This window comes from Hemiscyllium ocellatum, chromosome 1, assembly GCF_020745735.1.
Source record: "Hemiscyllium ocellatum isolate sHemOce1 chromosome 1, sHemOce1.pat.X.cur, whole genome shotgun sequence".
Classification (NCBI taxonomy): Eukaryota; Metazoa; Chordata; class Chondrichthyes; order Orectolobiformes; family Hemiscylliidae; genus Hemiscyllium; species Hemiscyllium ocellatum.
In genome coordinates, this window is record NC_083401.1 from 159,658,757 (window position 1) to 159,686,610 (window position 27,854).

The 27,854-nt window shown below is 39.1% G+C and overlaps 1 protein-coding gene across 3 annotated transcripts in view; it reads right to left on the reverse strand.

The window, feature by feature from the left end:
• slc10a7 (solute carrier family 10 member 7) overlaps positions 1-27,854 on the reverse strand; it is a 268,835-nt gene that overhangs the window by 212,350 nt on the left and 28,631 nt on the right. The window contains exon 5 of one of the 3 annotated variants that reach the window (XM_060832958.1): positions 4,366-4,611. The exons of the other annotated variants lie outside the window; for them this stretch is intronic. Coding sequence (XP_060688941.1) covers positions 4,567-4,611 — 45 coding nt within the window. The 3' untranslated portion in view covers positions 4,366-4,566. Of the gene's footprint in view, positions 1-4,365; positions 4,612-27,854 lie in introns of those variants that run through there. 3 annotated transcript variants of the gene reach the window in all.

The window sequence follows — 27,854 nt, forward strand, 5'->3', positions numbered from 1 at the left end:
GGTTTCCTCCCACAGTCCAAAGATGTGCGGGTCAGGTGAATTGGCCATGCTAAATTGCCCGTAGTGTTAGGTAAGGGGTAATGTAGGGGTATGGGTGGGTTTCGCTTCGGTGGGTCGGTGTGGACTTGTTGGGCCGAAGGGCCTGTTTCCACACTGTAAGTCTAATCTAATCTAAAAAAAAATCTAAAAAAAATTTACAGTCAACCTGATTAAAATTCCATTTCCCTCCAACAATTTGATCCTGTGGTCAAGAAAGATTAACAATACATGATGATGATTTTGTGGCACTTATGTTTCTAGTTGCTAACAAACTAATCTGCAAAAATATTCGCACAGAGGCATATAATTGCTAGCTGGAACTTATGCTCTAAAATTGACATGATGCACAAAAGTAACTGTTCCGATAACTTAAATATATTCTTTAAACAATTAATCAGAACATGGACTCAACTATCACAGCAAGCTACAATTTGTGCTTGCTTGCTGCTGGAACTCAGAAGTTATACTGGCATAAAATCCAAAACTAAGCAAATGTCTTTATCCATATAGGAATGAAATTATTGCATTTATTGTAAACAATAAGACCTTTCAGATTAACCACTTATTACCAGTGAATGTAACTGCTCTGCAATTGTAAGCAAGTATAACTACAAACTTAAATTTAACTTCTCCAGTGGACTATATGACAGTTATTAATTAATCCCCTTCAAGCTTTAGCAACTTTGAACATACCACAGGTAAGCTACAAACTGGCTTATAATAAAATGGCATGCACATATCAACTGCCCAAAAGAATAATGGTCATGCTTTGAAGCATGATTGTGTTTGGTGTCATGAAACATATACAACATTTAAATGCTATAATGCATTAAAAGCATCAACTGAATATAAATTATTGTCATTCAGAAATTGGGACAAAAATTAATTTCATTCAGTAAATTGACTAATGGGATTCATTTCCTGTTGAACTTTGTAGAAAATCATCCATTAGAACCCTCCAAGAGTCTTGCTATTAAATTTACATATCTGTACATGTCTGTTCCTTTTTTCAAGCTCTTTTGCCCTTTCAATCATGAAGCATATTACTTCACTGTCACCACAAAGCAGTTTCTAACAACAGGAAACCCAGCTGGGAAAGGAAGAGGGCAGCAGGCTCATGCATTAACATAATAATCCAACTGTGCTCCCAAAGGCCCTCAGGGCAGACAGCATATTAGCCAGCCCTCCTATGCTGGCCCTGGCTGGAGCTGCCTCATCACCTGTCTGTCAACCTGTGGCATTTGCAGCCTACCCAAAGGCATCAGACTATGCAATATCACTAGTTCAATCAGTCTACTATTAATACCAATATATCCTCCTGTTTTTTTCCACTTATAATCAGTAAAAAAAAAAGCTTGCAACTGCCAGCAATAATAAACAGACATTTTCAGGTCATTAAGCTGATATTTGGTAATAAGTTTGCTCAATCATACTAACCCTCTGAATACTCATTACTCTACTCAATTTTTAAAAAGTTTCCTATAACAAACCTGCGTAAAATCTAATTGTGCTGTATTCAGGTGCTCACTTTTCTAATATAAACAACAATTATTGAACTGTACATATTATTTGTGTTTGTGTGCTTAATCATTCTCATTTCACCCTTGCCATTCTTCTAAGTCTTTTGAAAACTGTGTTCGCCTGGCTCCAGCCTCTTGTTAATCTCCTACTCACTCACTAACCAATTGAAAGACCACTTTCATTTACAGCTACATACCATACTTTCCTTGCCTGCTTCAGGATGTCCCGAACAGCCTACATCCTTAATGAATAATCTCTCTTTTCTTTGTTCAGGATCTGTTTTGACAAATACCATATCCATCAAGACACTAGGATGCTTTTCCAAGGTGCTTTATGAGTGAATGTTGTTGTACATTTGATTTTGGGGTGTTTATCCATCAAACCCTGAAGGTGATGGGGGCACATTAATTCAGTGAGAAGGCATACAAAATACTTGCCTTTATCAGTCAAAATGTGGAGACGTCGGTGTTGGACTGGGGTGGACAAAGTTAAAAATCACACAACACCAGGTTATAGTCCAACAGGTTTGTTTGGAACGCTAGTATTTCCAAATAAACCTGTTGGGCTATGTTGTGAGATTTTTAACTTTGTCAATCAAGTCACAGATTCTAACTGTTGGGAGGTTTTACAGGCAGTTCTGGACATCGCATTTTAAGAAGTATGAGATTCCACCGGAGGGTGTAGAGGAGATTCACCAGAATGTTGTTTAAGCTATGAAGAGAAATGGATAAGCTTGGACTGTTTTCTTTGGAGCAAAGGTGGTTGAGAGGGTACCTGATAGATGTTTATAAGATTACGAGGAGCATGGTGGACATTGAGGACCCTCTGACCAATTTCTGAACTAAGACATCGAGGAAAGGGAGATAATTTGACTGTTCCATTTCAAACATGAATTTGAGTGCAGGTTGGAGCCTATTAAACATACAAGGAAATTTTCACATACTGCTGTTCTTCCCAAGACCACAGAGAGTTGTGAATACAGCCCAGTCCATCATACAAAACAACTTCCTATCCATTGACGTCATCTATACTTTCCACTGCAACAGGAAAGCAACCAACATAATCAAAGACACCTCCCATCCCATTTATACTCTCTTCCACTGGGTAGAAGATAAAGAGGTGGGCACTGCAGGAAGTGGAGTGTATTGTTTCCCCGTCCAACTCTATTTTGATTTAATCTCTGCCCTCCCCTTCACCGTTTGATCACACAGCATTGCCCTTTGATGTGAAAAGATTTTTTTTAAAAAAATCACCCTGACCTCACTGCTCGACGAACCAAGGACACAAACACCTGACAGCACCAACTCCATCAGCAAGGATAGCATCCTCAAACTAATAGACCTGTACCTCACAACCCACTTCACCTTCAACGACATGATGTATAAACAAATCAATGGGACGCCAGTGGGATCACCAATATCATGACTCTTAGCAGAAGCAGTTGTGCAGAGGCTAGAACGAACAGCCCTTCCCACGATCCAGCCCAAGTTTTGGGTTTGCTATGTGGATGCCACCTTTGTCATCATGAAACGCAACAAATTAGAAGAAACCCACAAACACATAAACAACATCCTTACTCATATAATATTTTACCAAGAGGAAATGAACAACAACAGACTCCCACTTCCTAGGTGCCATGGTAGAATGCAAAGCAAATAGAGAGCTACAGAACAGGGTCTACAGGAAAGCCACACTCACTGACCAGATACTCAACTACACCCACAAATGGAGCTGCATCAGGACATGATTTAAGTGAGCCACAAAACACTGCAGCACCCAAGAACAAAGAGAAATCAAGGAAAAACACCTGTACAACATATTCAGGAACAATGGGTGCCCGATAAGCGCAGGCCACTGATTTTTAAACGACAGACCTAAACAAGATGACAACATGCCCAGAAACTCTAGTCACCCTGCCGTATATTAAAGACATCTCGGAGATGACGACCAGACTATTTTGGACCCTAAGCATCATGATAGCCCACAAACCTACCAACACACTGAAACAGCTCCTGATGAATTTAAAAGGACCCTATATCAACAGCTAGCAGAATGAATGTCAAAATACCCTACAAGGATGGCAACAAACATTACATTGCACAAACGGGCAGGAAACTAGCCACTAGGATACATGACCAACTATCACTAGTATCCATACACACAAATGAAGAGAGGGGGGAGGGAGAGAGAGAGACTGGGACAATACATCCATCCTGGGCCAGGCTAAGCAAAGAAACACATGGGAATTTGTAAAGGCCTGGCATTCAAACCAGAACTCCATGAACAAACACTTCAATTTGGACCCCATTTACCAACCTCTCAGAAAAAGAACCGGAAGTAATATTACCCACCACAACAGACCAAGACACACAAATAGCTAGTAGGACAGAACATCAATGCTTCATCGGAGGCTCAGTGATGATGCTACCTAGTATGGTGATGAAACATCTAAAAACAAATCTACCAGGTCAATAAGCAAACTTACAACCTGATCCACAATCTAAACTACAAATCTTCTCCAAAATCATTTAACTTTTCTACCAGAAGTAAACTTCAAATAGAAAGTATTATTCTATTAGCATTTTTTTCCCTGAATATTTTTTTTCCCAAACTGCAGGAAACTGATACTGCATATTAAACATTAAGTATTTTTAATGGAGTTTTTCCTCAGTTTGATTGTTTGTTTCAATTGAAAATCCACATAATATTTAACGGCACAATGAAAATGATAGTATGAAAATGAAAATGATGTTATTATAGAATACATGAATCATAATTTACATTTATTTAATTAACAGCTGGGCTTTCCATTTTTGCTGATCCTCGAGTTATGCTTTTAATTCGTTCTATGAATGTGAACTGAAATGGCAACTCACAAAGTGCCCCAAAGAAATGTTTAAAAATCTTTGATCTTCAGCCCACAGCAAATGCTGCTGTGTTCCACTGGTTGGCCGTTGGGATTCCTGAAGAACCAGACATCTGGCTACATGGTTTTTATTGGTTGACTCATTCCCAAGAGAACACAAGAACTAACACCATACAGGGAATGTCCTGGCAGGGAAAAAAAATACTCAAGCATTTCAATGGATTATAGTTTTAAAATGGTCTTCATAAGTCTATAGGGGGCCTTAGAGCTCTTCTCTACTGGGGCTGCAGATTTCAGTCCAGCATCATGGTGCATTTGAGGCCATAATCTGACCACTGTTCAACTAGATCTTTAATTTCCTATTTCTTTGCATTTTATAGTTGATTTTTTTTTAATTTTACTGATTTCACATGCACCAAATTATGAGCACTAAAAATAGCAGCACACCAAATATTTCCAACCTCTTTTTTTAAAAGCAGCAGATATTAAACCATCGAAATAAAAGTGTAAGCACTTCAATTTCAGTTCAATTCTGAACATTAAAAGTACAGATGTTCCTTCAAAATAACAATATATTTTGAAATAAAGGCAAATTTATAAAAGAAACGCAGTAATGCCATCATGCTTCAAGACTTGCTGAAGCAAAATTGGCTGTTGGAAATGCAAAGTATAAAATATGGCAAAACATGTCATCTCAGTCGAATAGTTTCCAGGATTAATAGGTAATCATTTTTCCCAATTTTAAAAGAAAAAAGCAACTGTACGAATATTTGCATATTTTATTCATACAATCTGAAAAATATCAGAAAATCCTTCAGGAGTAATAAATACAAGAAGCCACTAATTTCGACTGAAAGAAAATATTGTAAGTACCCAACTGTTACTGAAATGTTAATATTTAATAACAAAATGTTTTACATATATAGTACTTCAATAAATATTAAGAATGAGTACTAAGTTTTATTAAATACACAGGAGTTATTGCAATTTGATTATTTAACCATAACCAACACTTCAATGCCAGTGAATTATAAAATGGTTGAAAGAAAATGCCGGTTCAAATCAAACAGCCCTATAATTCACAATAAAACTCAGACCATCTCATTACAATTTACAGCATAAACAAAAAAAAAATCTTCATTAAACTGAAACATTTCAAGTTAAAATCCCAATTGTAGACTTGCCGCCCCTTCAAAAGGAAAAGCAGTATAAAATAGGGAAGTCAGAATACTGTAAGCAATTCTGGTCCCCTTGTCTAAGGAAAGAAATACTGGCACTGGAGGCAGCCTAGAGAAGGATAACTGATTGATTCTGGGTGTGTGGGGGGGAATTTCTTACAAGGACAGATTGAGTATAGATCAGGCTAGCACTCACTGGAGTTTAGAAGAGTGAGAGGAGACTACTGAAACATAAAAGAGCCTTAAATGACTTTACGGGATAGATACAGAGGTTTCCATAAGACATAAGAGCAGAAACTAGGCCATTCAGCCCATCGAGTCTGCTCCACTATTCGATCATGGCTGATACCTTTCTCGATCCCATACTCTCACTTTCTCTCCGTAACCCTTGACCCTGTGATACTCAAGAACCTATCTATTGCAGTCTTAAATATAATCAATGACCTGGCCTCCACAGTCTTGTGTGGCAACGAATTCTATGGATTCACCACAGAAGGCTGAACAAGTTTCTCCTTATCTCCACTCTGAAAGGTCACCCCTTTACTCTAAGGCTGCACCCTCGGGTTCTAGTCTCTCTCACAAGTGGAAATATCTTCCCAACATCTACTCTGTCCAGCAAATTAATTATTCTGAACAGTTCAATTAAATCCCCCTTCATCCATCAATACTCCATCAAGTATACAGCCAGAGTCCTCAAATGTTCCTCATGTGTTAAGTATTTCATTCCTGAGACCATTCTCATGAACCTCTTCTGAACATGCTCCAGGGCCAGTACATCCTTCCTGAGATATGGGGCCCAAAATTGCACACACTACTCTAAATGTGATCTGACCAGAGTCTTATTTAGCCTCAGAAGTACATCCTGCTTTTATATTCAAATCCTCTCAAATCAAATGTATCATTGCATTTGCCTTCCTAACAACTGGCTCAACCTACAAGTTTACCTTGACAGAATCCTGGATTAGAACACACAAGTCTCTTTGCACCTCAGACTACTGAATATTCTTCCCATTTAGAAAAGTGTCCATACCTCTATTCTTCCAACAAAATGCATGACTTCACACTTTCCCACGTTGTACTTCATCTGCCACTTCTTTGCCCACTTTCCTAACCTGTCCAAAACTTTCTGCAGCCTCCCCGCCTCCTCAATGCTATCTGTCCTTCTACCTATCTTTGTACTATCAGCAAAACTAGCCAGAATGTGTTCAGTTCCTTTATCTAGATTGTTAATGTATAAAATGAAAAGTTGTGATCCAAACATTGAGCCTTGCAGACCACCACTTGTCGCCAGCTGCCATCACGAGAAGGACCCTTTTATCCCCTTTCTGCTTTCTGCCAGAAAGCCAATCTTCTATCCACACTTGCAACTTGCCTCTGACACCATGGGCCCTTACAGATCAGTTATAGAGATGTACAGCATGGAACAGACCCTTCAGTCCAACTCGTCCATGCCGACCAGATATCCCAGTCCAATCTAGTCCCACCTACCAGCACCCGCCCCATATCCCTTCAAACCCTTCCTATTCACATACCCATCCAGATGCCTTTTAAATGTTGCAATCGTACTAGCCTCCACCACTTCCTCTGGCAGCTCATTCCATACACGTACCACCCTCTTGTGTGAAAAAGTTGCCCCTTAGGTCTTTTTTATATCTTTCCCCTCTCACCCTAAACCTATGCCCTCTAGTTCTGGACTCCCCAACCCAGGGAAAAGATTTTTTTTCTATTTATCCTATCCATGCCCCTCATGACTGTGTAGACCTCTATCAGGTCACCCCTCAGCCTCCACCGCTCCAAGGAAAACAGCCCTAGCCTATTCAACCTCTCCATATAGCTCAAAACCTCCAACCCTGGCAACACCCTTGTAACTTTTTTTCTGAACCCTTTCAGATTTCACAACATTCTTCCAATAGGAAGGAGACCAGAATTGCACACAATGTTCCAAATGTAGCCCAACCAATCTCCTGTACAGCTGCAACATGACCTCCCAACTCCTGTACTCAATACTCTGACCAATAAAGGAAGGTATACCAAATACATTCTTCACTATCCTATTTACCTGCGACTCTACTTTCAAGGAGATATGAAACTGTACTCCAAGGTCTCTTTGTTCACTCCCTCGGACCTTACCATTAAGTGTGTAGGTCCTGCTAAGAGTTGCTTTCCCAAAATGCAGCATTGCGCATTTATCTAAATTACATTCCATCTACCCACTCCTCAGCCCATTGGTCCATCTGATCAAGATCCCATTATAATCTGAGGTAACCTTCTTCACTATCCACTACACCTCCAATTTTGATGTAATCCGCAAACTTACTAACTATACCTCTTATGCTCTCATCCAAACATTTATATAAATGATGAAAAGTAGTGGACCTAGCACCGATCCTTGTGGCACTCCACTGATCACAGGCCTCCAGTCTGAAAAACAACCCTCCACCACCACCACCCTCTGTCTTCTACCTTTGAGCCAGTTCTGGAATCCAAATGGCTAGTTCTCCCTGTATTCCGTAGGATCTAACCTTGCTGAATGCCTTACTGAAGTCCATACAGATCATATCCAAGTTTGTGAGACATGATTTCCTACGCACAAAGCTATGTTGACTATCCCTAATCAGTCCTTGCCTTTCCAAATGCATGTACATCCTGTCCTTCAGGATTCCCGCCAACAACTTGCCCACCACTGACGTCAGGCTCACTGGTCTATAGTTCGCTGGCTTGTCCTTATCACCCTTCTTAAACAGTGGCACCATATTAGCCAACCTCCAAGTCTTCCAGCACCTCACCTGTGACTATCGATGATACAAATATCTCAGTAAGAGGCCCAGCAATCACTTCCCTTGCTTCTCACCAAGTTCTAGGGTACACCTGATCAGGTCCTGGGGATTTATCCACTTTTATGTGTTTCAAGACGTCCATCACTTCCTCCTCTGTTGTATGGACATTTTTCAAGATATCACCATATATTTCCCTACATCGTACACCCTCCATGTCCTTTTCCACAGTAAACACTGATGCAAAATACTCGTTTAGTGTCTCCACCACCTCCTGTGGTTCCTCACAAAGGCCGCCTTACTGATCTTTGAGGAGCCCTATTCTCTCCCTAGTTACCCTTTTGTCCTTAATGTATTCATAAAAACCATTTGGATTCTCCTTAACTCTATGTGCCAAAGCTATATCATGTCCACTTTTTGCCCTCTTAAGTGTACTCCTACTGCCTTTATACTCTTCTAAGAATTCACTTGGTCTATCCTGTCTAAACCTGACATCTGCTTCCTTCTTTTTCTTAACAAACCCTCAATTTCTTTAGTCATCCAGCATTCCCTACACCTACAGCCTTTCCTTACACTCTAACAGGAATATACTGTCTCTGGACTCTCGTTTTCTCATTTCTGAAGCCTTCTCATTTTCCAGCTGTCGCTTTACCTGTGAACATCTGCCCCAATCAGCTTTTGAAAGTTCTTGCCTAATACTGTCAAAATTAGCCTTCCTCCAATTCAGAACTTCAACTGTTAATTCTGGTCTATCCTTTTCCATCATCATTTTAAAACTATTAGAATTATGGTCGATGACCCCAAAGTGCTCCTCAACTGACACCTCAGTCACCTGCCCTGCCTTATTTCCCAAGAATAGGTCAAGATTTGCACCTTTGATTGAAAAGGTTTATTTTGAATTCCTGATTGCGCTAACTGGTTAATATCTTATACTAATGACCTCTTTCACAACAACAAGTCTGATCTCATTTCAGTCTCAACTCCACTTTAATGCCCACTCTTTCAACCCATTACTAATTAAAAATGTCCATCTCCTCCTCAAATTCACTCAATGTCCCAGCATCCACTATTCTCTAGAGTACTGAATTCCACAGATTTAGGACCCTTTGAAAAGTAATTTCACCTCATTTGTTTTAAATCTGCTATGCTTTACCCACAAATATGCCCTCTCATTCTAGATTGTGCCACATGAGGAAACACTGTTTCTACATCCAATTGTCATTCCCGTTTAGCAACTTATGTATCTCAATTAGGTCTCCATTCATTCTAAATTCCACAGTACAAATTTAAATTGTACACACTCGCTTCACAAGATAAACCCCTCACCTCTGGAGTAAATCTAGTGAAACTCTTCAGAACTGCCTCCAAAACAACTATAAACATCCCTAAGTAAGGAGTCCAAAATTGTATGCTATTCTCCAGGTGGGGTATTGCTCATGTCTTGTACACTTGTAGCAATTCTTCCCTACTCTTGTACTCCATTTCTTTAGCAGTAAATGTCAAAATTCCATTTGCCTTCCTCATTACCTGTTGTACCTGCATTTCTGTTTTCTGTGATTTATGCACAATATTCTGCACCAAAGCACTCTGAAGTTTCTCTCCATTTAGATATGTTGCTTTTCTATTCTATGGTCCAAAATTAATAACTTCACATTTATCCATGTTAAACTTCATCTGCCAAATTGTGACCCATTCAACTAACCTATTCACACCCATTTGTAAAGTGCTTATTTCTTCATTGCACCTTACTTTCCCACCAATTTTACTGAAAATTTGGCTGTTGTACTTTCTATCCTCATATCCAAATCATTAATATAGATTGCAAATAGTTGGGGTTCAGGACAAACCCTGTGGTACCCCACCAATTACACCTTACCAACCAGCAAAAGAAACGTTTATTCCAGCCTATGCTTTCTGTTGGTTAACCAATCCTGTACCCAAGCTAATAAATCACTCCTAACCTCACATGATCTTAGCAAGGTTTGAGAAGATTTGTAGCTCTGGTTGAGGTTCTGGATGTAAGTTTGTTCGCTGAGTTGGAAGGTTCCTTTTCAGACATTTCATCATCATACAAGGTAACATCTTCAGTGAGCCTCTGGATGATCTTATCTTATCTGATCTTGTGTATTAACCTTTTGTGAAGCACCTTGTCAAATGGCTTCTAGGAGTTCATATACATGACAACTACAGGATCTCCAACATTCTTATCACTTGCTACATCATCAAAACACCTAGCAAATTTGTCAAACATGATTAATCCTTCATAAAACCATGCTCACTCTGATGGATTGTTTTTTGAGTTTCCAAATGTCCTGCTATTACTTCCTTATTAATGGATTCTAACAATTTCCCAGTGACACATTAAACTAACTGGTTTGTAGCTTCCTATTTTCTGTCTCCATTCCTTTTTAATAAGGGTGCTATATTAGTATTTTTCCAATCCTCTGGAAGCTTTCCCACACCCAGGGAGTTGTGGAATATCATAACCGATGGATCCACTAACCCTGCTTCCAATTTCTTTAAAAACCCTAAGACACGAGGTAGCATTCACCCCATATCCATTTCTATTAATACATTCATAAATTTAAAGAGGTCTTTTCTTTTTGGTCATACCTAAGCCTTCACTTTTCAAGAGTAGAAACCTAGTCTGTTAATCTTTTCCTAAATATCTATGCATTTCTAATATCTTTACAAAGCTGTTCCAAACCCCCTCAAATGACTCTATATCTTTGTTAATAATCTGATGACTACAACAACATTAATAGCTTGGTCTAACCAAGGTTCAATAATATATAAGCATAACTTTCTACATAAAGTCCATAGCTCCCAAGGGTTGAATGTCTGTTTTTGTTTCTCTTGCCCTGCTAACCTGTGACAGCATTTCAGTACTCAAGAGTATTTGTACCCCAAATATCCTTCGCCCCATCTAAACTTGCACCTTCCAAATAGTAAATAACTTCTTTACTCTTCTGATCACATTTATAATTATATTTATCTATAATGAACTTCATTTATCAATTATTGCAGTTCATTAATATCTCCCTTTAATCTTGAAGTCCTTCTCAGTTATAGATAGCCCTTCCAATTTTGTATCAAATTTAGAAATTGTGTTTTTGATTCCAAAATCTAAATCATTAGCATATGTTCTAAACAATAGTCCCAGCACTGATCCTTGGAGAACGCAAATTCCCACCTTCTGTCACTCTAAACAATCCTATACACCTTCCTCGGTTATGGAGTTAGCTAACAATCCATCTTCTACTTTTCCCATGACCCCATATTTTTGGCCTTATTCATTAATCTATTATGAGATATTTTATTAAAGTCCTTTTGAAAATTCACATCAACTACACACACTTCATTAACATTGTTTAGTCTCTGTCACCTCTTCAAAAAAAATTCAATAAGGTCAGTAAATAAAATATTCCCTTTTCAAATCCATACTGAATATTCATTTGCCTTTGTTCCTAGATGTTGTTCATCTGACTCCATTATAATTCTTTAGATATGTTGTGCCCTTCTTTTAATAGAGGGACTGTATCAGCTATCCACCAGTCCTTTGGCACTACACTTTTTCTAACAAAATATTTATATGTTTTATATTGAGTATTGCTTCTGCTATATCTGCTCTAGATTTCAGGCTTTACCCTGCATTTATTCAATGCACCTCCTTCATTTGTTGTTTTAAATGCACTTATCTCATTATTCACTGTCATGCCTACTTGTTCTCTCTCTGGCAAAACCAGTGTGAAATAAATAAGCAATATTGCTGCCATATCTCTATTGTTACCTATGCTATTATCATGTCTATCCCCTGATGGTCTTATTTCTAGCCCAACTCTTCCTTTTAAATTAATGTGCCTAGAAAATATAATCAAACATATATTGTTTTATTTCTTGATAATTTAATACTTTTGCTGCCTTAATATTTTTGTTAAAAATCTCACAACACCAGGTTATAGTCCAACTGGTTTATTTGGAAGCGCAAGCTTTCGGAGCGCTGCTCCTTCATCAGGTGGTTGTGGAGTATAAGATCGAAAGACACAGAATTTATAGCAAAAGTTTACAGTATGATGCAATTGAGTTAAATATTGAAAAAGACCTGAATCGTTTGTTAAGTCTCTGATCTTTTAAAATGACCATGCTGGTTTCAATTCTTTCATATGTAAATACCAGAACATTTTTCAAGTTACGGGGTTCTCAAACTAACTTTAACAATAGGTGCCATGTCAGCTCAGATAATGCATTGAAGGCATAAGGTTAAAGTCTGTCTGTCTGAGGGAGAGAGAGGGGGAAGGGGGTGAGAGAGAGGGAGCTTATGTAAAGGGGTATAAGTCTGTGAGAGGGTGTGTGCATGGGTATGGGGGTTGTGTGTTTGAGAGAGAGAGCGAGCTTGTGTATGAGACAGGGTGTGCCTGAGTTTAAAAGTCTGTAGGAGTGTGTGTGAGAGTGAGAGACAGAGACAGAGACAGAAAACGTAGGGCAGTGGTGCCACCTGCAATGTGACATGAACCTAAGGTCCCAGTTGAGGCCATCCCCACAGTTACCGAACTTCACTATCAACATTTGCTCGGCCACTTTGCATTGTTGCCTGTGGAGGATAGTCACCCAAATGTCCCAGAATGCTGAAGTGTTCCCCGACTGGGAGGGAACACTCCTGGCTGACGATGGCTGTGCAGTGTCCATTCATCCATTGCCATAGTCTCTACTCAGTCTCACTAAAGTACCATGCCTCAGGGCATCTTTGTCTGCAGCATATGAGATAAGACAACGTTGGCCAAGTCCCCTGCCACGTACTTAATGGGTGGTGTTCCCACTGTAATGATGGTATCTGTGTCAACACACTGACACTTCTTACAACCCTGTCATGGCAGACACTGTATAGTGTTGTCCTGAAGGCTGGGCAGCTTGCTGTGAACCATGATCTGTTTGAGGTTTGATTATTTAAAGGCGAGACGTGGGAAAGGTCTTGGTGAGGTGCTCATTCTCATCAATAATACTGCAGTTTGCAAAGAACATGGCGTGGTTGTTTGCTCCTGGGAGGTACTGAACAAAAAAAAGTACCCTGTCGGTTGCAGCTCCTGTCTATCTCCTGAAGAGGTCATTACGGTTTCTCACTGTGGCACGTCAGAACTGGCGGTCGATGAGTTGAGCATCATACCTGGTTCTTATGAGGGAATACTTGAGTACTTCCAATAAGAACTGGGCACTTGAAAGTACTCAATGATGCCCTCATGCCTGACAAATCTGTCAGAATTCTTTGAGGAGGTAATCAGCAGATTAGACCAAGGAGAGCTAATGGACGTCATACTCCTTTACACTCACATACGTATACATACACATACTCCCTCACAGAGGTTCACATACTTTCCCCCGCATCCCACCCCACACACACACACACACACACACACACACACACATATATATACAACTCCACCCACCCACCCACACACATACACCTCCACCCACCCACATGCATACATATACATTTGTGGGGCGAGTTTGTACTTGCAGAATTACATTTTATTTTGCTCAAAAACTGCATAAATGCACGTAAGACTACGTAAGTCCTTGTTTTAGAAATAGAATCAGTCTGAACATTGGGACATAGACAGACTTTACCCTTATACCTTCAATGCATTACCTGAGCTGACATGGCACCTATTGTTAAAGTTTGCTTGAGAATGTAACTTAAAAAAAGTTCTGGGATTTACATATGAAAGAACTGAAACTAACATGGTCATTCTAAAAGATCAGAGACTTAACAACAATCCAGGTCTTTTTCAATATATAATTTCAGTTACATTACACTGTAAACTTTTGCTATAAATTCTGTCTTACAGTCTTATGCTCCATAACCACCTGAAGGAGCAGCGCTCCAAAAGCTAGTGCTTTCAAATAAACCTGTTGGACTAAACATGGTGTCGTGAGACTTTTAACTTTGTACACCCCAGTCCAACACTGGCACTTGCAAGTCATTAATATTTTTGGTTTCTCTCAATCTCTAGTCATAGAGTCATAATCATAGAGATGTTCAGCACCAAAACAGACCCTTGGGTCCAACTCGTCCATGCCAACCAGATATCCCAACCCAATCTACTCCCACCTGCAGCACCCAGTCCATATCCCTCCAAACCCTTCCTATTCATATACCCATCCAAATATCTCTTAAATGTTACAATTCTACTAGCCTCCACCTCTTCCTCTGGCAGCTCATTCCACACACGTGCCACCCTCTGCAAGAAAAAGTTGCCCCTTAGGTCTCTTTTATAGCTTTTCCCCTCTCACCCTAAATCTATGCCCTCTAGTTCTGGACTCCCCACCCCAGGGAAAAGATTTTTTTTCTACTTATCCTATCCATGCCCTTCATGACTTTATAGACGTCTATAAGGTCACCCCTCAGCCTCCACCGCTCTTTGCTAAGGGGGCCCCTGAGGAGAGGTCCAACTTAGTTAATCTTTCCTCATCCCATGAATTAGTCTTGTGAATAATTAGCCTTCATGAATCAGGGATGATCTTACAAAAATTCTTATAAGATGCAGAGGAATATGATAGGCTAAATGATAGTATGATGCTTCCTCTCGAGCAATCTAGTGGTACAATTTATAAGATAGACTTAAGATGGCTATGAGGAGAAATCTCTTCCTTCAGAGGGTTATCAGTGCTTGGAACTCTCAACACCAGAGAGGTTGGAGACAGAGAAGACTGGTCATTGAATACATTCATGGCCAAGTTTTTTTTAATATATATCAAGAGTATCATGTAATATGGAGGGAAAGCAGGAAAGTTTATTTAAAACAGCAATCAGAATAGCCATCAACTTATTAAATCATGGGGCAGGTTTGAGCACCCAAATGGCCTAAACACCTGATCCAGTTTCTTATGTTCTTAAAATCATTTCTCATTGTTATTTGTTATTTGTCAATATCATTCACTTTTTAATTTCCCAAGTTATGCCCTTAGCCCTTCAAATTCATCCATTCTCTACTCTATTAACCTGGTATCCAGCATTTTTATGTCCTTTTCAGTCATCATCTTAAAGCATATTATATTGTTTACTATTGCCTCAATCTTCCCCTACTTCTACGTTTCTTATCTACTCTGGTTTAATTTCCAATTACTAGATTCAAAAGCAAATCTTCCCAGTTGCACATTTGCAACTTAGGTTAGAAAGGAATCCTTTTGCATATTGCAGGAACTGTAGTCCCTTATCGCCTATACCTGCTTCTTCTGTCCAATTAACATAATAATCATCTGTGAGAAATTTCAACCAGGTTTTTACCCAATTCTAATTTGTTAACTTCACGCACTTCCCTACAAAACAGTCTGTAGAATACATCTATCAGTGATTGAACTGTTTAATATTTTCACACAATCCATATTTCTGTTATCAACTTTTATCCAAGGAATGAATTGAAGGCTCAAATGTAACTTTGAAGGATGACAGGGTAGTCTTTAGTAAAGGTATGGTTGGGAGACAGTCAGGACTATGAACTAAACATGCCAAGTTAGAAGGCTGAGAAAAATAGCAAAATGCTTAATCTTTCCTCATCCAGCCAGTGAGTCTTCACTGAACTGTTTCAAATGCATTTATGTCCCTCCTTAAGATAGCAAAAACTCTCATGTATAATCTAAATGCAGTCGCACCAATGTCTTCTGCAGTTGTCCACAGTGTTACAGAGAAAACAGGAGCAGTAGTAGGCCACTTTGCTCTTCAAGCCTGCTCTGCCATTCAATATCATCATGGCTGATCATCCAACTCAGTACCTATTCTCGCTTATCTCCATACACTTTGATCTCTTTAGTCCCAGGAACTACATCCAACTACTTCCTGAAAAGTGTCAATGTTTTGGCTTCAATCATTTTGTGGCAGACAATTCCATAGGGTCACCGCTTTTGGGACAATTTTCAGAAATTTTTCCTCCTCAAATTGTGTACACTGTTTCTTTACAGTGTGACTCCAGGTTCTGAACTCCCCAGTCATCGGGAATATCTTATCTGTGTTTATCCTGTTTGATCCTACGAGTTTTTATTTCCACATTTTCTTTTAAACTCCAGTGAATAAAGTCCTAACTGAACCATTCTCTCATCATGTCAGTCGCAGAATCACAAAATCATAAAATCCCTACAGTGCGGAATGAGGCCAATTGGCCTATCAAATCTACACTAACCCTCCAAAGAACATGACAACATGCCCAGCACCTTCCCACCTGTCCCATAACCTCATTCTTACCATAGCTAAATCACTTGACTTGTACATCCCTGGAGCCTACAGACAATTTAAGATGGCCAATCCACTTAACCTGCAAATCTTTGTAGCATAAAGGGAACCGGAACACCCAGAGGAAATCCACACAGACACATGAAGAACAAACTTCACAAAGACAGATAGTCACCTGAGGTCAGAATCAATCCTGGTGCTGTGAGGTAGGAACAGTGCTAACCATTCTGCCACCATGCTAACCCCACTAGTCCTGCAATCTCATCAGACAGGGGCAAAAAGTGCAAAAACTTGAGGCGACTTTGAGAGCTACTGGTGAACCAAGCCAAACTGGCAACAGTTCTTGATTCAGAAGGGTGCAAATTACATTGGTTTTCCAATGCATTGTGGAAACGTATCCTGTGTGTAAATCTTATATGTTGTTTATAGCCTCCCATGCACTGCACTCGCTGTTTATCGACCTTTTCCAGTAGAACTCAGATCTGCTTTTGTGCAGGTCTTTCTACTACTACTTGTGGTCATCTTAGTCCCCATCTGAGGTTCAACCAGAGTCTAAAGCAGCACTCTCATGCTAACCTAATAAATCAGAGCTTCCCACAACATGAACTCTGAACAAACTTTCACACAAGTAAAATAACATTTGCAAAATACTGAGTACTTATCGGTATTTTTCACCATTGTATCTCCCTCTCAACAACTCATATGATCTCATTTTTGTTTTTACTGGAGAGATCCAGGAAGCTTGGGAGACTCATGGAGCCAAAGTTCAATTCAAAACCCATGTCACTATTACTCTAATTGAGCAGTTAACACATTGAACCTGATGACTTCCCTCTCCCAAAGTGTGCATGTGAAATGTGGAGGTTTGATGCAGCTTGTTAAGTCATTACTTTTCACTTCAGGATTTCAAACTCCACCTTCAATCAAATCCAAACAGTTATCCAAGTTAAAACAGCATCCTAAAAGTCACATTAATGTAGTTAATTTTTCTCTTCAAGGTCAACTGCATTCCTTTCAAAATGGATTCTTTCTCCCAGTTCAATTTTTTTTAAACCTGGTTCTACAAGATAACTGCACAATTAACTTCCTTTACTATATCAGTCATTGTTAGAATTAACAACCTATAGTTACGCAGTACCTTTACTGTCGAGAGCAAGTCAAGACACTTCTCACAACACAATTCAGGTGGGACAGTTGGAAAGAAAGAAAACAAAGATAAATAAAAGAAGGGGTGCAAGGGTTTGAAGTTGTGACCTAAAGCTTAGTCCAACAAATGTTTTTTTCAAAAATGGTGAAACAATGGAGGGCATACACAAGACTATAATACTTCCAAAAGACAATTTTGGTAGAAGACAGAGGGTGGTGGTGGAGGGTTGTTTTTCAGACTGGAGGCCTGTGACCAGTGGAATGCCAGAAGGATCGGTGCTGAGTCCACAACTTTTCATAATTTTTTAATGATTTGGATGTGAGCATAAAAGAGATATAGTTAGTAAATTTGCAGATGACACCAAAATTGGAGGTGTAGTGGACAGCAAAGAAGGATACCTCAGATTACAACAGGATCTTGATCAGATGGGCTAAGAAGTGGCAGATGGCGTTTAATTCAGATAAATGTGAGGTGCTGCACTTTGGGAAAGCAAATCTTAGCAGGACATATACACTGAATGGTAAGGTCCTAGGGAGTGTTGCTGAACAAAGAGACCTTGGAGTGCAAGTTCATAGCTCCTTGAAAGTGGAGTTGCAGGTAGATAGGATAGTGAAGAAGGTGGATAGGATAGTGAAGAAGGTGTTTGATAAGCTTTCCTTTAATCGGTCACAGTATTGAGTACAGGAGTTGAGAGGTCATGTTGCGGCTGTGCAGGACATTGGTTTGATCGCTGTTAGAATATTGCGTGCAATTCTGGTCTCCTTCCTATCGTAAAGATGTTGTGAAACTTGAAAGGGTTCAGAAAATATTTACAAGGATGTTGCCAGGGCTGGAGGATCTGAGCTATAGGGAGAGGCTGAACAGGCTGGGGCTGTTTCCTCTGGAGTGTCAGAGGCTGAGGGGTCACCTTATAGAGGTTTACAAAATCAGGAGGGCATGGATAGGATAAATAGACAAAATCTTTTTCCTGGGGTCGGGGAGTCCAGAACTAGAGGGCATAGGTTTAGGGTGAAAGGGGAAAGATATACGTGAGACCTAAGGGGAAATATTTTCATGCAGAGGGTGGTACTGTATGGAATGAGCTGCCAGAGGAAGTGGTGGAGGCTGGTACAACCGCAACGTTTAAAAGGCATTTGGGTAGGTTTGTGAATAGGAAGGTTTGGAGGGATATGGGCCGGGTGCTGGCAGGTGGGACTAGATTGGGTTGGGATATCTGGTCGGCATAGATGGGTTGGACCGAAGCGTCTGTTTCCGTGCTGTACATCTCTATCACTCTATGACTTGTTCAAGATTGGAAGAGGTATTGGGATGCGTATCATGGACTTCAGTAAAGATTTCAGAAACCAGTTAATCTGTTGTTAACATTATCAATCTATATGTTAAAAATCGTGCATCAGCACGCATTTCTAGCAAACTTTTCTCATTAAATTGCCATGTCAACATTTATAAATTCCCTCAAACTAACTATGCCCCTCTACACATTAATGTAGACCTCTCTCACAGATACTTAGCTCATATTGAAAAGACTCCTGTTCCCCAATTAATTCTAATTCTCAGTTTCCCATTTATTGTTCAATCTTGGGATAATGTTCAAACGTATACATAATACAAATTATAAAGAATTGTTTGGTAGCACAAAACTTGAGTATGATTGAACAGAGGCATGCTGCCAAAGCTTTACATCAACATTCATTAGGATATCAGGCACATATATGCCAACTTTTAAAGACTCCAATCACTTACACTATAAAAGGGTGCTGATTGATTTACAAGTCAATTCTGATTGGTCAAGGCTTTGCCATGGAGATAGCAGTAGGAAACAAATGTTTGCAAAAAAGGGACAGCGCTGGAACATATGCCCTTACCCTGCAGAGAACAGGCTGTACCATGCGAATACATAGTAGATTTTTACAAACTAGGTAAGTCATCTTATGAGCTCGACTGAATCTTAAATTGGTTATTAATCTAATTCTTAACACTGTAAGACCATAAAAATCATAAGATCATAACACATAGGAGCAGAAATTAGACCATTTGATCCATCTGGTCTGCTCCGCCATTCAATCATGGCTAATAAGTTTCTCAACCCCATTCTCCCACTTTGTCCCCATAAGCTTTGATCCCTTTGACAATCAATGTATCCCTGTCTTAAATATACTCAATAACCTGGGATCCACAGCCTTCTGTGGCAATGAATTCCATAGAATCACCACTTTCTGGCTGAAGAAGTTTCTCCTTATCTCTGTTGCAAAGGGTTATTTGTTTACTCTAAAGCTGTGCCCTGAGGTCCTAGTCTGTTCTGCTAATGGGAACGTCTTCTCAACACCCACTCTGTCCAGGGCATTCAATATTCTTTAAGTTTCAATTAGATCCTCACTCATCTTTCTAAACTCCAAGCAGTATAAACCCAGAGTCCTCAAACATTCCATAAGACTTTCATTCCTGGAATCATTCTCGTGAACTTCCTCTGGACCTGCTGCAGGGCCTTCCGGAGATATGGTGGCCAAAATTATTCTCAATACTCTAAATGTGCTCTGACCATAGCCTTATAAAGCCTCAGAAGTACATCCCTGCTTTTATATTCTAGTCCTCTTGAAATAAATGCCAACATCGTATTTGTCTTCCTAACTACTGATTCAACCTGCAAGTTTACCTTAATGGAATCCTGGGCTAACACTCACAAGTCCCTCTGCACTTTAGATTTCTGAATTTTCTCCCCATTTAGAAAATAGTCTATGCCTCTATTCTTACTACCAAAGTGCATGACCTCACACATTTCCATGTTTGTATTCCATCTATTGCATTTTTGCCCACTCTCCTAACCTGTCCAAATCGTTCTGTGGCTCCTCAATACACAGGAGGAGCCTGCCTATCTATCTATCTTTGTATCATCTGCAAATGTAGCCAGAATGCCCTCAGTGCCTTCATCTAGATTGTTAACATATAAAATGAAAGGTTGTGGGCCCAACACGAAGCCTTGCGGAACACCACTCGTCATCAGCTGTTATCCTTAGAAGGACCCTTTTATCACTATTCTGTCTGTCTGGCAGACAATCATTGTTCTATCTATGCTGGTACCTTGTCTCTAACACCATGGATGCTTATCCCACTCACCAGCCTCCTGTGTGGCACCTTGTCAAAGGCCTTCTGGAAGTAGGTAACATCCATTGGCTCTCCTTGGTCTAATCTGTTTATTACCTCCTCAAAGAATTCTAACAGATTTGTCAGGCAAGACCTCCCCTTGATGAAACCATGCTGATTAAGTTCGTAAGGACAGTAGCGCTTTGACTTACGAAGTTAATCTGTTCCGGAACCTAGTTCGCGACCGAAAAGTTCACAAACTGGATCAATTTTTCAAATTGTTCGGATAGCGTAAGAATGCTTGGATGTAGCAACGAACGCTGTTCACAGCGCACGCGCCAAAGACGAACTAAATGAAATCACGCGAGGCCAGAGAGCTTTTGCGTTCAACAAGCACGTAGCAAAGCAGAACAATGAAATCACATGGTCGCACACGGGCTTTTTGCGTTCGTATCTTGAATTTCATACATACGTTGAAGCAAAATTTTACGTATAATCCTGTTCGTAAACCGATTTGTTCGTGAACGGGGTCGCTCATATGCCGTGGCGTTACTGTATTCAGAAATCTCATCCTTCACAATGGACTCCAAAATCCTACCAATGACCGAGGTCAGACTAATCAACCCATAATTTCCTATCTTTTGCCTTATTCCCTTTTTAAATGTGGGGGGGGTGGGGGGATGGTGATGTTCTCTGTCTCCCCACTGCTACTTCTCCAGCAGCCCAATGTCTATTTTTGTCCTTTGGATAGCGAAAGAAACTCTTGCAATCTTCACATGGACTGTATGGCAGGTGCTGTCCAATTATAATTACCACATCAAACGTGAGACATGATGCTGAGTTTCAAAGCAGACTGGTTGAGTACAGTTCATATTCTAACTATTGCAGATGGTAATAGGAACATGCTACTTTTATCCACCACTATGTACTTGTCATCACATTTGCATTGAACTGCACATCTCACATTGCTCATTTCGTTCTTTTTTTATCACAATCTTATGCTCCTGAGTTAGCGTGGATAGACCTTTGATCCTGCGCTTTTGTTTCCTGAATGTACATATGCTGAATATTTTGAATTATTTATTTATCCCAACATATTTTAGCCAATTACCCAATCAACCTTGGCCGTCCCATCATATCTAGCTAATAGGCTTCACGTTTTAGATTGGCACAGCAGCAGGCCACTTTCAAACTTAACATGGGCATTCAACTATATTAATGATCACTTTTCCCCAACATTAAGATTTTTACTTAATCCTGTGTAATTGAACAATACTCAATCTAATACCCTTAACCCCATTCAGTTCCACAGAATATCCTTCCAGAAAACTATGAAAGTATTTTGCAAACTCAACCTCCAGAGCACCATTGCCAATTTTGTCTATTCTACAGGAAGATTAAAATCCCCAGCAAATAGTTCATTGTCTTTGTTACAAGCTCAAATGATGTCTTACTTAATAGACTATTCAAGTATTTTACTACAGTCAGATTCAATGCTATCCTCTTTATAGTAAAATCCTCTTTATTTTGCCTGTCTTTACAAAATGTTGCCTATCCTAGAATACCCATTCTCAGCATTGGTCACCTTGTAACCATATCCCTGCAACTATGATTAGGACTACTTAATTTTAAATGGTATTTTATTATTTTCACAGCTCTTATTCATTGGTGTACTATTCCTGTTCAACTCCCTGACCTGCTTTTCCACTCACCTGACCACTCAAATGATTAGACGCTGCCTTTACATTCTAAATTTCCCATCAACTGAACCCCGGCAACCACCCTCATTTAGTGTCTAGGTAACTCTCCTCCTCCACAATGCCCTGTGGCATAGCTGGGACATTTGAGCCAAAGTTGTTCAATCCAGAGACACTTAGTGCAGATATAATTACCCAGGACCGCAATGCGCTCAGAAGTGTTGCAGTTATACCTTACTTGCTGCCCTGCCATGTTTAACCTTATTTATTTAATTAAATTAGCTTGTAACAAGTTAAACTAATAGGAAGTCTCCCAGCTGACAAAGACAAATATTCACTACAAGGTAAAAGAGAATAAAACAGCAGTACTTCTGTCTCCCTCTGCACTGAATTCCCATATGTACCAAATTCCTGCCTGAGCATGCAGTTGATGAGACACTGTTGACAAGGCTTTGTGCTTCAAGTTAAACGAGTTCCTGGATTTATTTGTCACAAAGATTTCAGACAGCGACTTGCCAGCTTCAGCCATTTCAATTCCTTTCACTCATCATCCGTGGGCTCATTGTCTATATTGCCTCCAGCTTCAATTCAAAATAATTATCCTCTCTTCAAACCTCTCCAAGATCTCACCCTTCCCTTTTTCGAGAACCTCCTGCAATTCCCAGGAGTCTTTGCACTCTGGTTTCTTGTGTGCCTCCAGTTTTCATTAATACACCATCAACAGCTGGGCTTTGAGTTTAGAAGCTAATCTTTAGAATTCCTAACCAAAACCTTTGTCTCCATCTTTACAACACTTCTTAAAACCTACCATTCTAATCAAGCTTTTGGCTATCTGTCCTCTCATTTCATGTTTTAGATGTTAAATTTTGTTTTGATAATGTCTTGGAATGCTCTATTACATTGAAAGTACAACCTGTTGTTGTACATGTCCAGCACATGTCCAGACTCCTCATACTTCCTCACCCTCATTTTTAACCCAGTCAATATTTGAACAGGCACAAACAATACATTGATAAATAAACAATCAAGCTAGTTAACAGAGACTTTATCTTTAAAGGAATCCATGCCTCAATTAATAAAATGCTGTTTTTGAACATTGGTTCATCTCTTTTTCCATTAAGTCCATGACCTTTCTCAACCACCTCAGAAAAGAAATTTCTCTATCCCAAATTTACTCTCAAAATCTGAACATCTCTCTCTTTGAAGTCTCCATCTGCTATAGTAACTCTGCATTTACTCAACTATCCCCCCTTGCTTCTGCCTTGATGTTACAAAATCACACTGTTCCCTATGTCTGCTCTTTCCTCAATCTTTCCTCTCACTTGGATACACAAAATTGATTGACATAATAAATCTGGTCATTCATCAACAAATTTGATTTGATCAAGTCAGCCAACATCCCCACTGGGCTACAACAGTCTACTATCCGAAGAAGATCATCCAGTAAGTCAAAGGCATTTTAACACCGCTTTTCTCCACGACAAACTGCATTGTCAAACACCATTCCCCAATCCACTCCATCCTCACTTTTAACAATATAATTGTACATTGAAGTTGAGATTAGAAACGAGACAGTCGCATCTAAACAACAGTCAATTATCAATTAAATTAATCAAATGTGAAGAGGATGCTTTAGTTTTGATATTTGCACATTTTAAAATAATGCATGGAAGAAACAGTAAAGGGGTTAATACAGATTTGTAATAACTCATTTAAAAATGGTGTAGTGCCAGAGGCACATAGATATCTGATATTCTATATTTATTTAAGGGACACAGAACATGTCCAGGGAACTACAGATGGGTCAACTTAACATCAGTGGTAGGAAAAATTAGTGGAATCCAAACCAATTGAGATAAGAGAAAAACATCAAGGAATTAAAAATCAATAACAACCTCATTGAATGGCTTTGAAGAACCAATCTAGGAAACAGACAAAAGTAGTGCAGTAGATGTAACTTATCTACTTTTTTTAAGGAAAAGTTTTTACTAAGTGCTGCATAATAGACCAATAGAAAAAGTCAATGAATGCAGATTCATGAGACACTGGACACAGTGGATGGTTAGCTAGTTTCAAAATAGAAGTAATGGGTAATCCAAGTGACAGAAGGCAGAAAAGTGGTGCTGTACAAGGTTAAATACTGGGCCCAGTGCTGTTTAGACCTTTGAATCAAAAGTTCAATTTTGAAAGTTGTAGGGAGACAAAATTAGATAGGGAGGAAAATTGTGGATAGTACATGACAGTCAATGCTGAAGGAGACTGCAAGAAATAACCAGAAATTCACAAACCTTTGGTTTGGGCATAAAAGTTTAGGAAATTAATTAACAATGAATATAAAGCAATATAATTTGAATGTGGGAGAGGAGCAGAGGGATCTAGGATTACAAATACACAAATCACTAAAAGTAGCCGCCCAGGTTAAAAAGGCCATTTTAAAAAAGCAAACTAAGCAATAGGATTTATCCTAAGAGATGAAATTTTAAAAATGAAGTGGTTCTGCTAACCTTGTCTCAAATCTTCATGAGACATCACTTTGTGTACTGCATACAATCCTGCTCATCATACAACAACAGTCAGTGGACAGGATAAATTCCCTCCACTACATCTTCAGTGACTAACATGGCTTCTTGCCCTCGAATGTAATTAATTTAACTCCTCTCTCAGAGGTTTCACATCTCAAAAACAAAAACATTCTCCAATCTACTTTTTCCTCACATATCCAGACAACTGAATCCTGAACTTGTGCATCTCTGCTCCCTTTATTTTACCATTAATTCAAGAAACTTTAGCCACTTCAATGACATAGCTGCTTTGTTTGTTTATGAAGAGAAAATTAGGGGATATTTAATTCAATCCAGTTATTGTTTTTTGAATTCAAGAATATTGTCTACATTCCTAAAACATGTCACAAATTTGCATAAAAACCTGTGTGTACTAAGAAACCATGCATGTCTAAAAGCTACAGATGGTTTTTCAGTCTCCAAAAGTGTTTTTGAAAGACACTGCCTGGAACTCCAATAGAAAAAATATATGGACATTCTGAATCTGACTTTTAGTTTGCATCAGCCTCTAATAAGGCATTAATTGGCAATCTCACTCAAAGATCATAGGACACTGTTTGAAACATAAAAATGTTACACCTACGTAGTACAAAATCCTTTTATGCATTCAAGATTCAAGTATACTGCAAGTTTCTGAATTCCAGCATTTCCAGGTTAACTACATCATAATTGAAACGCTGAGGGATTAATACACTTGAATAAAATAAACTTCTTTTACCCCCTCATTATAAAGGAGAAAGTGAGGACTGCAGATGCTGGAGATCAGAGCTGAAAATGTGTTGCTGGAAAAGCGCAGCAGGTCAGGCAGCATCCAAGGAACAGGAAATTCGACGGTTCGAGCATAAGCCTTCATTCCTGATGAAGGGCTTATGCCCGAAACATCGAATTTCCTGTTCCTTGGATGCTGCCTGACCTGCTGCGCTTTTCCAGCGACACATTTTCACCCCTCATGATAAAGTCAAACTAAATTTGTGCATTTTCACTAACATCTGGAGAAAGCAAAGTATCAAACTGGCCATGATTGATAAATAGCATGCACAGATACTGGTTATTGGCAAATATCAGAATGCATCAAGCACATTGAAATGACTAGCTACTGTACTTAAGTTCTCAGAATTGTTGATCATCAAATTGGTGAGGAATACTTATTTTTAATTTTTATCTAATATAAAAAGATTTGCAATCATCAAATGTTTAAGCATCAGCCATAATTCTTTTCTCTACAGCATATACTGGAAACATTCACTTAGTAAAGCATATAGGGTGAACACATGAAGTAAAAGGGATTCCCCTAAACACAGTGTAGACAATCCCCTTCTATGGAATTCAAAGCTACTTAAAAGCCTTAATTGTTGTCATAGCAAAGTGTTGTCTACCAGATCAGGAAGAACATACCCATTGACTGCAATGTAAACTTTGCAAATAAACAAAGAATCATTTGTAGGGAAATTGATTTATAATAATTCAGGTTAATTGAAGTCACTAAGCAATATTTAAAGTAGTGCGTGCTGATATCAAAAACATTATACTATGCACATTCCTCAAAGTGTATTCCTCAAAGTAATTTTAATGTAATGCATAGGCTCATGACAATAAATGCAATAGTTTTCTGGAGTAATGTGATAGAATTTAATTCCTAAGTGCATGTTACATAAACAGACATTAAAACATTTGGAAGCAACATCTGCTGCAAAAGGAAGGAATATTATTTTCTTAACAAGAAAGCCAATCAAGGCATCTATGTCATGTTTTATTGGCCTATACTTTTTGAGTATGCTGTACTTAGAAAATGTATTTCTCCAATGCCACTTAAACTATTCCCAGTGGTCCAATTAAGTTCAGGCTAACTTACAATGGACAGTGCCTTTTTCCAAATCGGTTTTGTCTCAGATGCATACAATATTGGATATTGGCTGGCAGAGAAACAAAGTGGCATTTAGAAAAGAACTTCAGAGTGTAGGATTGAGGCGGCTGAAGGTTCTTGAATTAGCGGGAAATTAAAGGGAGCACAGTAAATTATTTTTATGCTGAGAATATGCCTAATTTTATGGACTACGTGGAGAACTGGAAGGCATTGACCTATTCACACTTTCTGGATTAAAAGGTTTTTTTTAAAAAAGGGTTTAAAAAAAACTTATGGTTTCTTGGAAATTAGGACAACATTTTAACATCTGTGATCCACATGTTGATTACAAAAGGTTAAATGACTTTTGAAAAACAACTAAGCAAAGCTTTTGGGAGATAAAAGATGGCGTTTATTGCCCTTATTTGCTGGAAATACTAACAATAGAAGAGACAATGTGAGTCCATGTGCTGATGGAGCCTACCAATCCTTTCAGGACTTGGTTTTTGTTTCCACAATCCTAACTGCATAAGAAAAAAAAATTAAAACCCTCCCAAGTATTTGAGCTGCACCACTTCCAATTTTTTCCCTCTCTTCGTTGAAAACTTTGTGATCCTGTTACAGATTCCACAGTATCGATTACTTTATAAGCCCTGAAAATTGAACTACAATCACCAAAAGATCTGGATACAGCTTGATTTCCAAATAAACTAAAGCCTTGACTGGAAGATTCTTAATTGGCCTATACAGCCAGCAATTTGAATTCTCCACGAAATGGCCTTGTGGTCTGTAAGAATTCATCAAATTATATCCTTTGCTCTTTTGAATGCTGCCAATAAAGGATGTTTTTTATTTTGCCCTATTAAAATATCACTTCTGCAAAATCGGTGTCTAATTTTGTGTTGCATGAGTGCACCTGTTTTGAC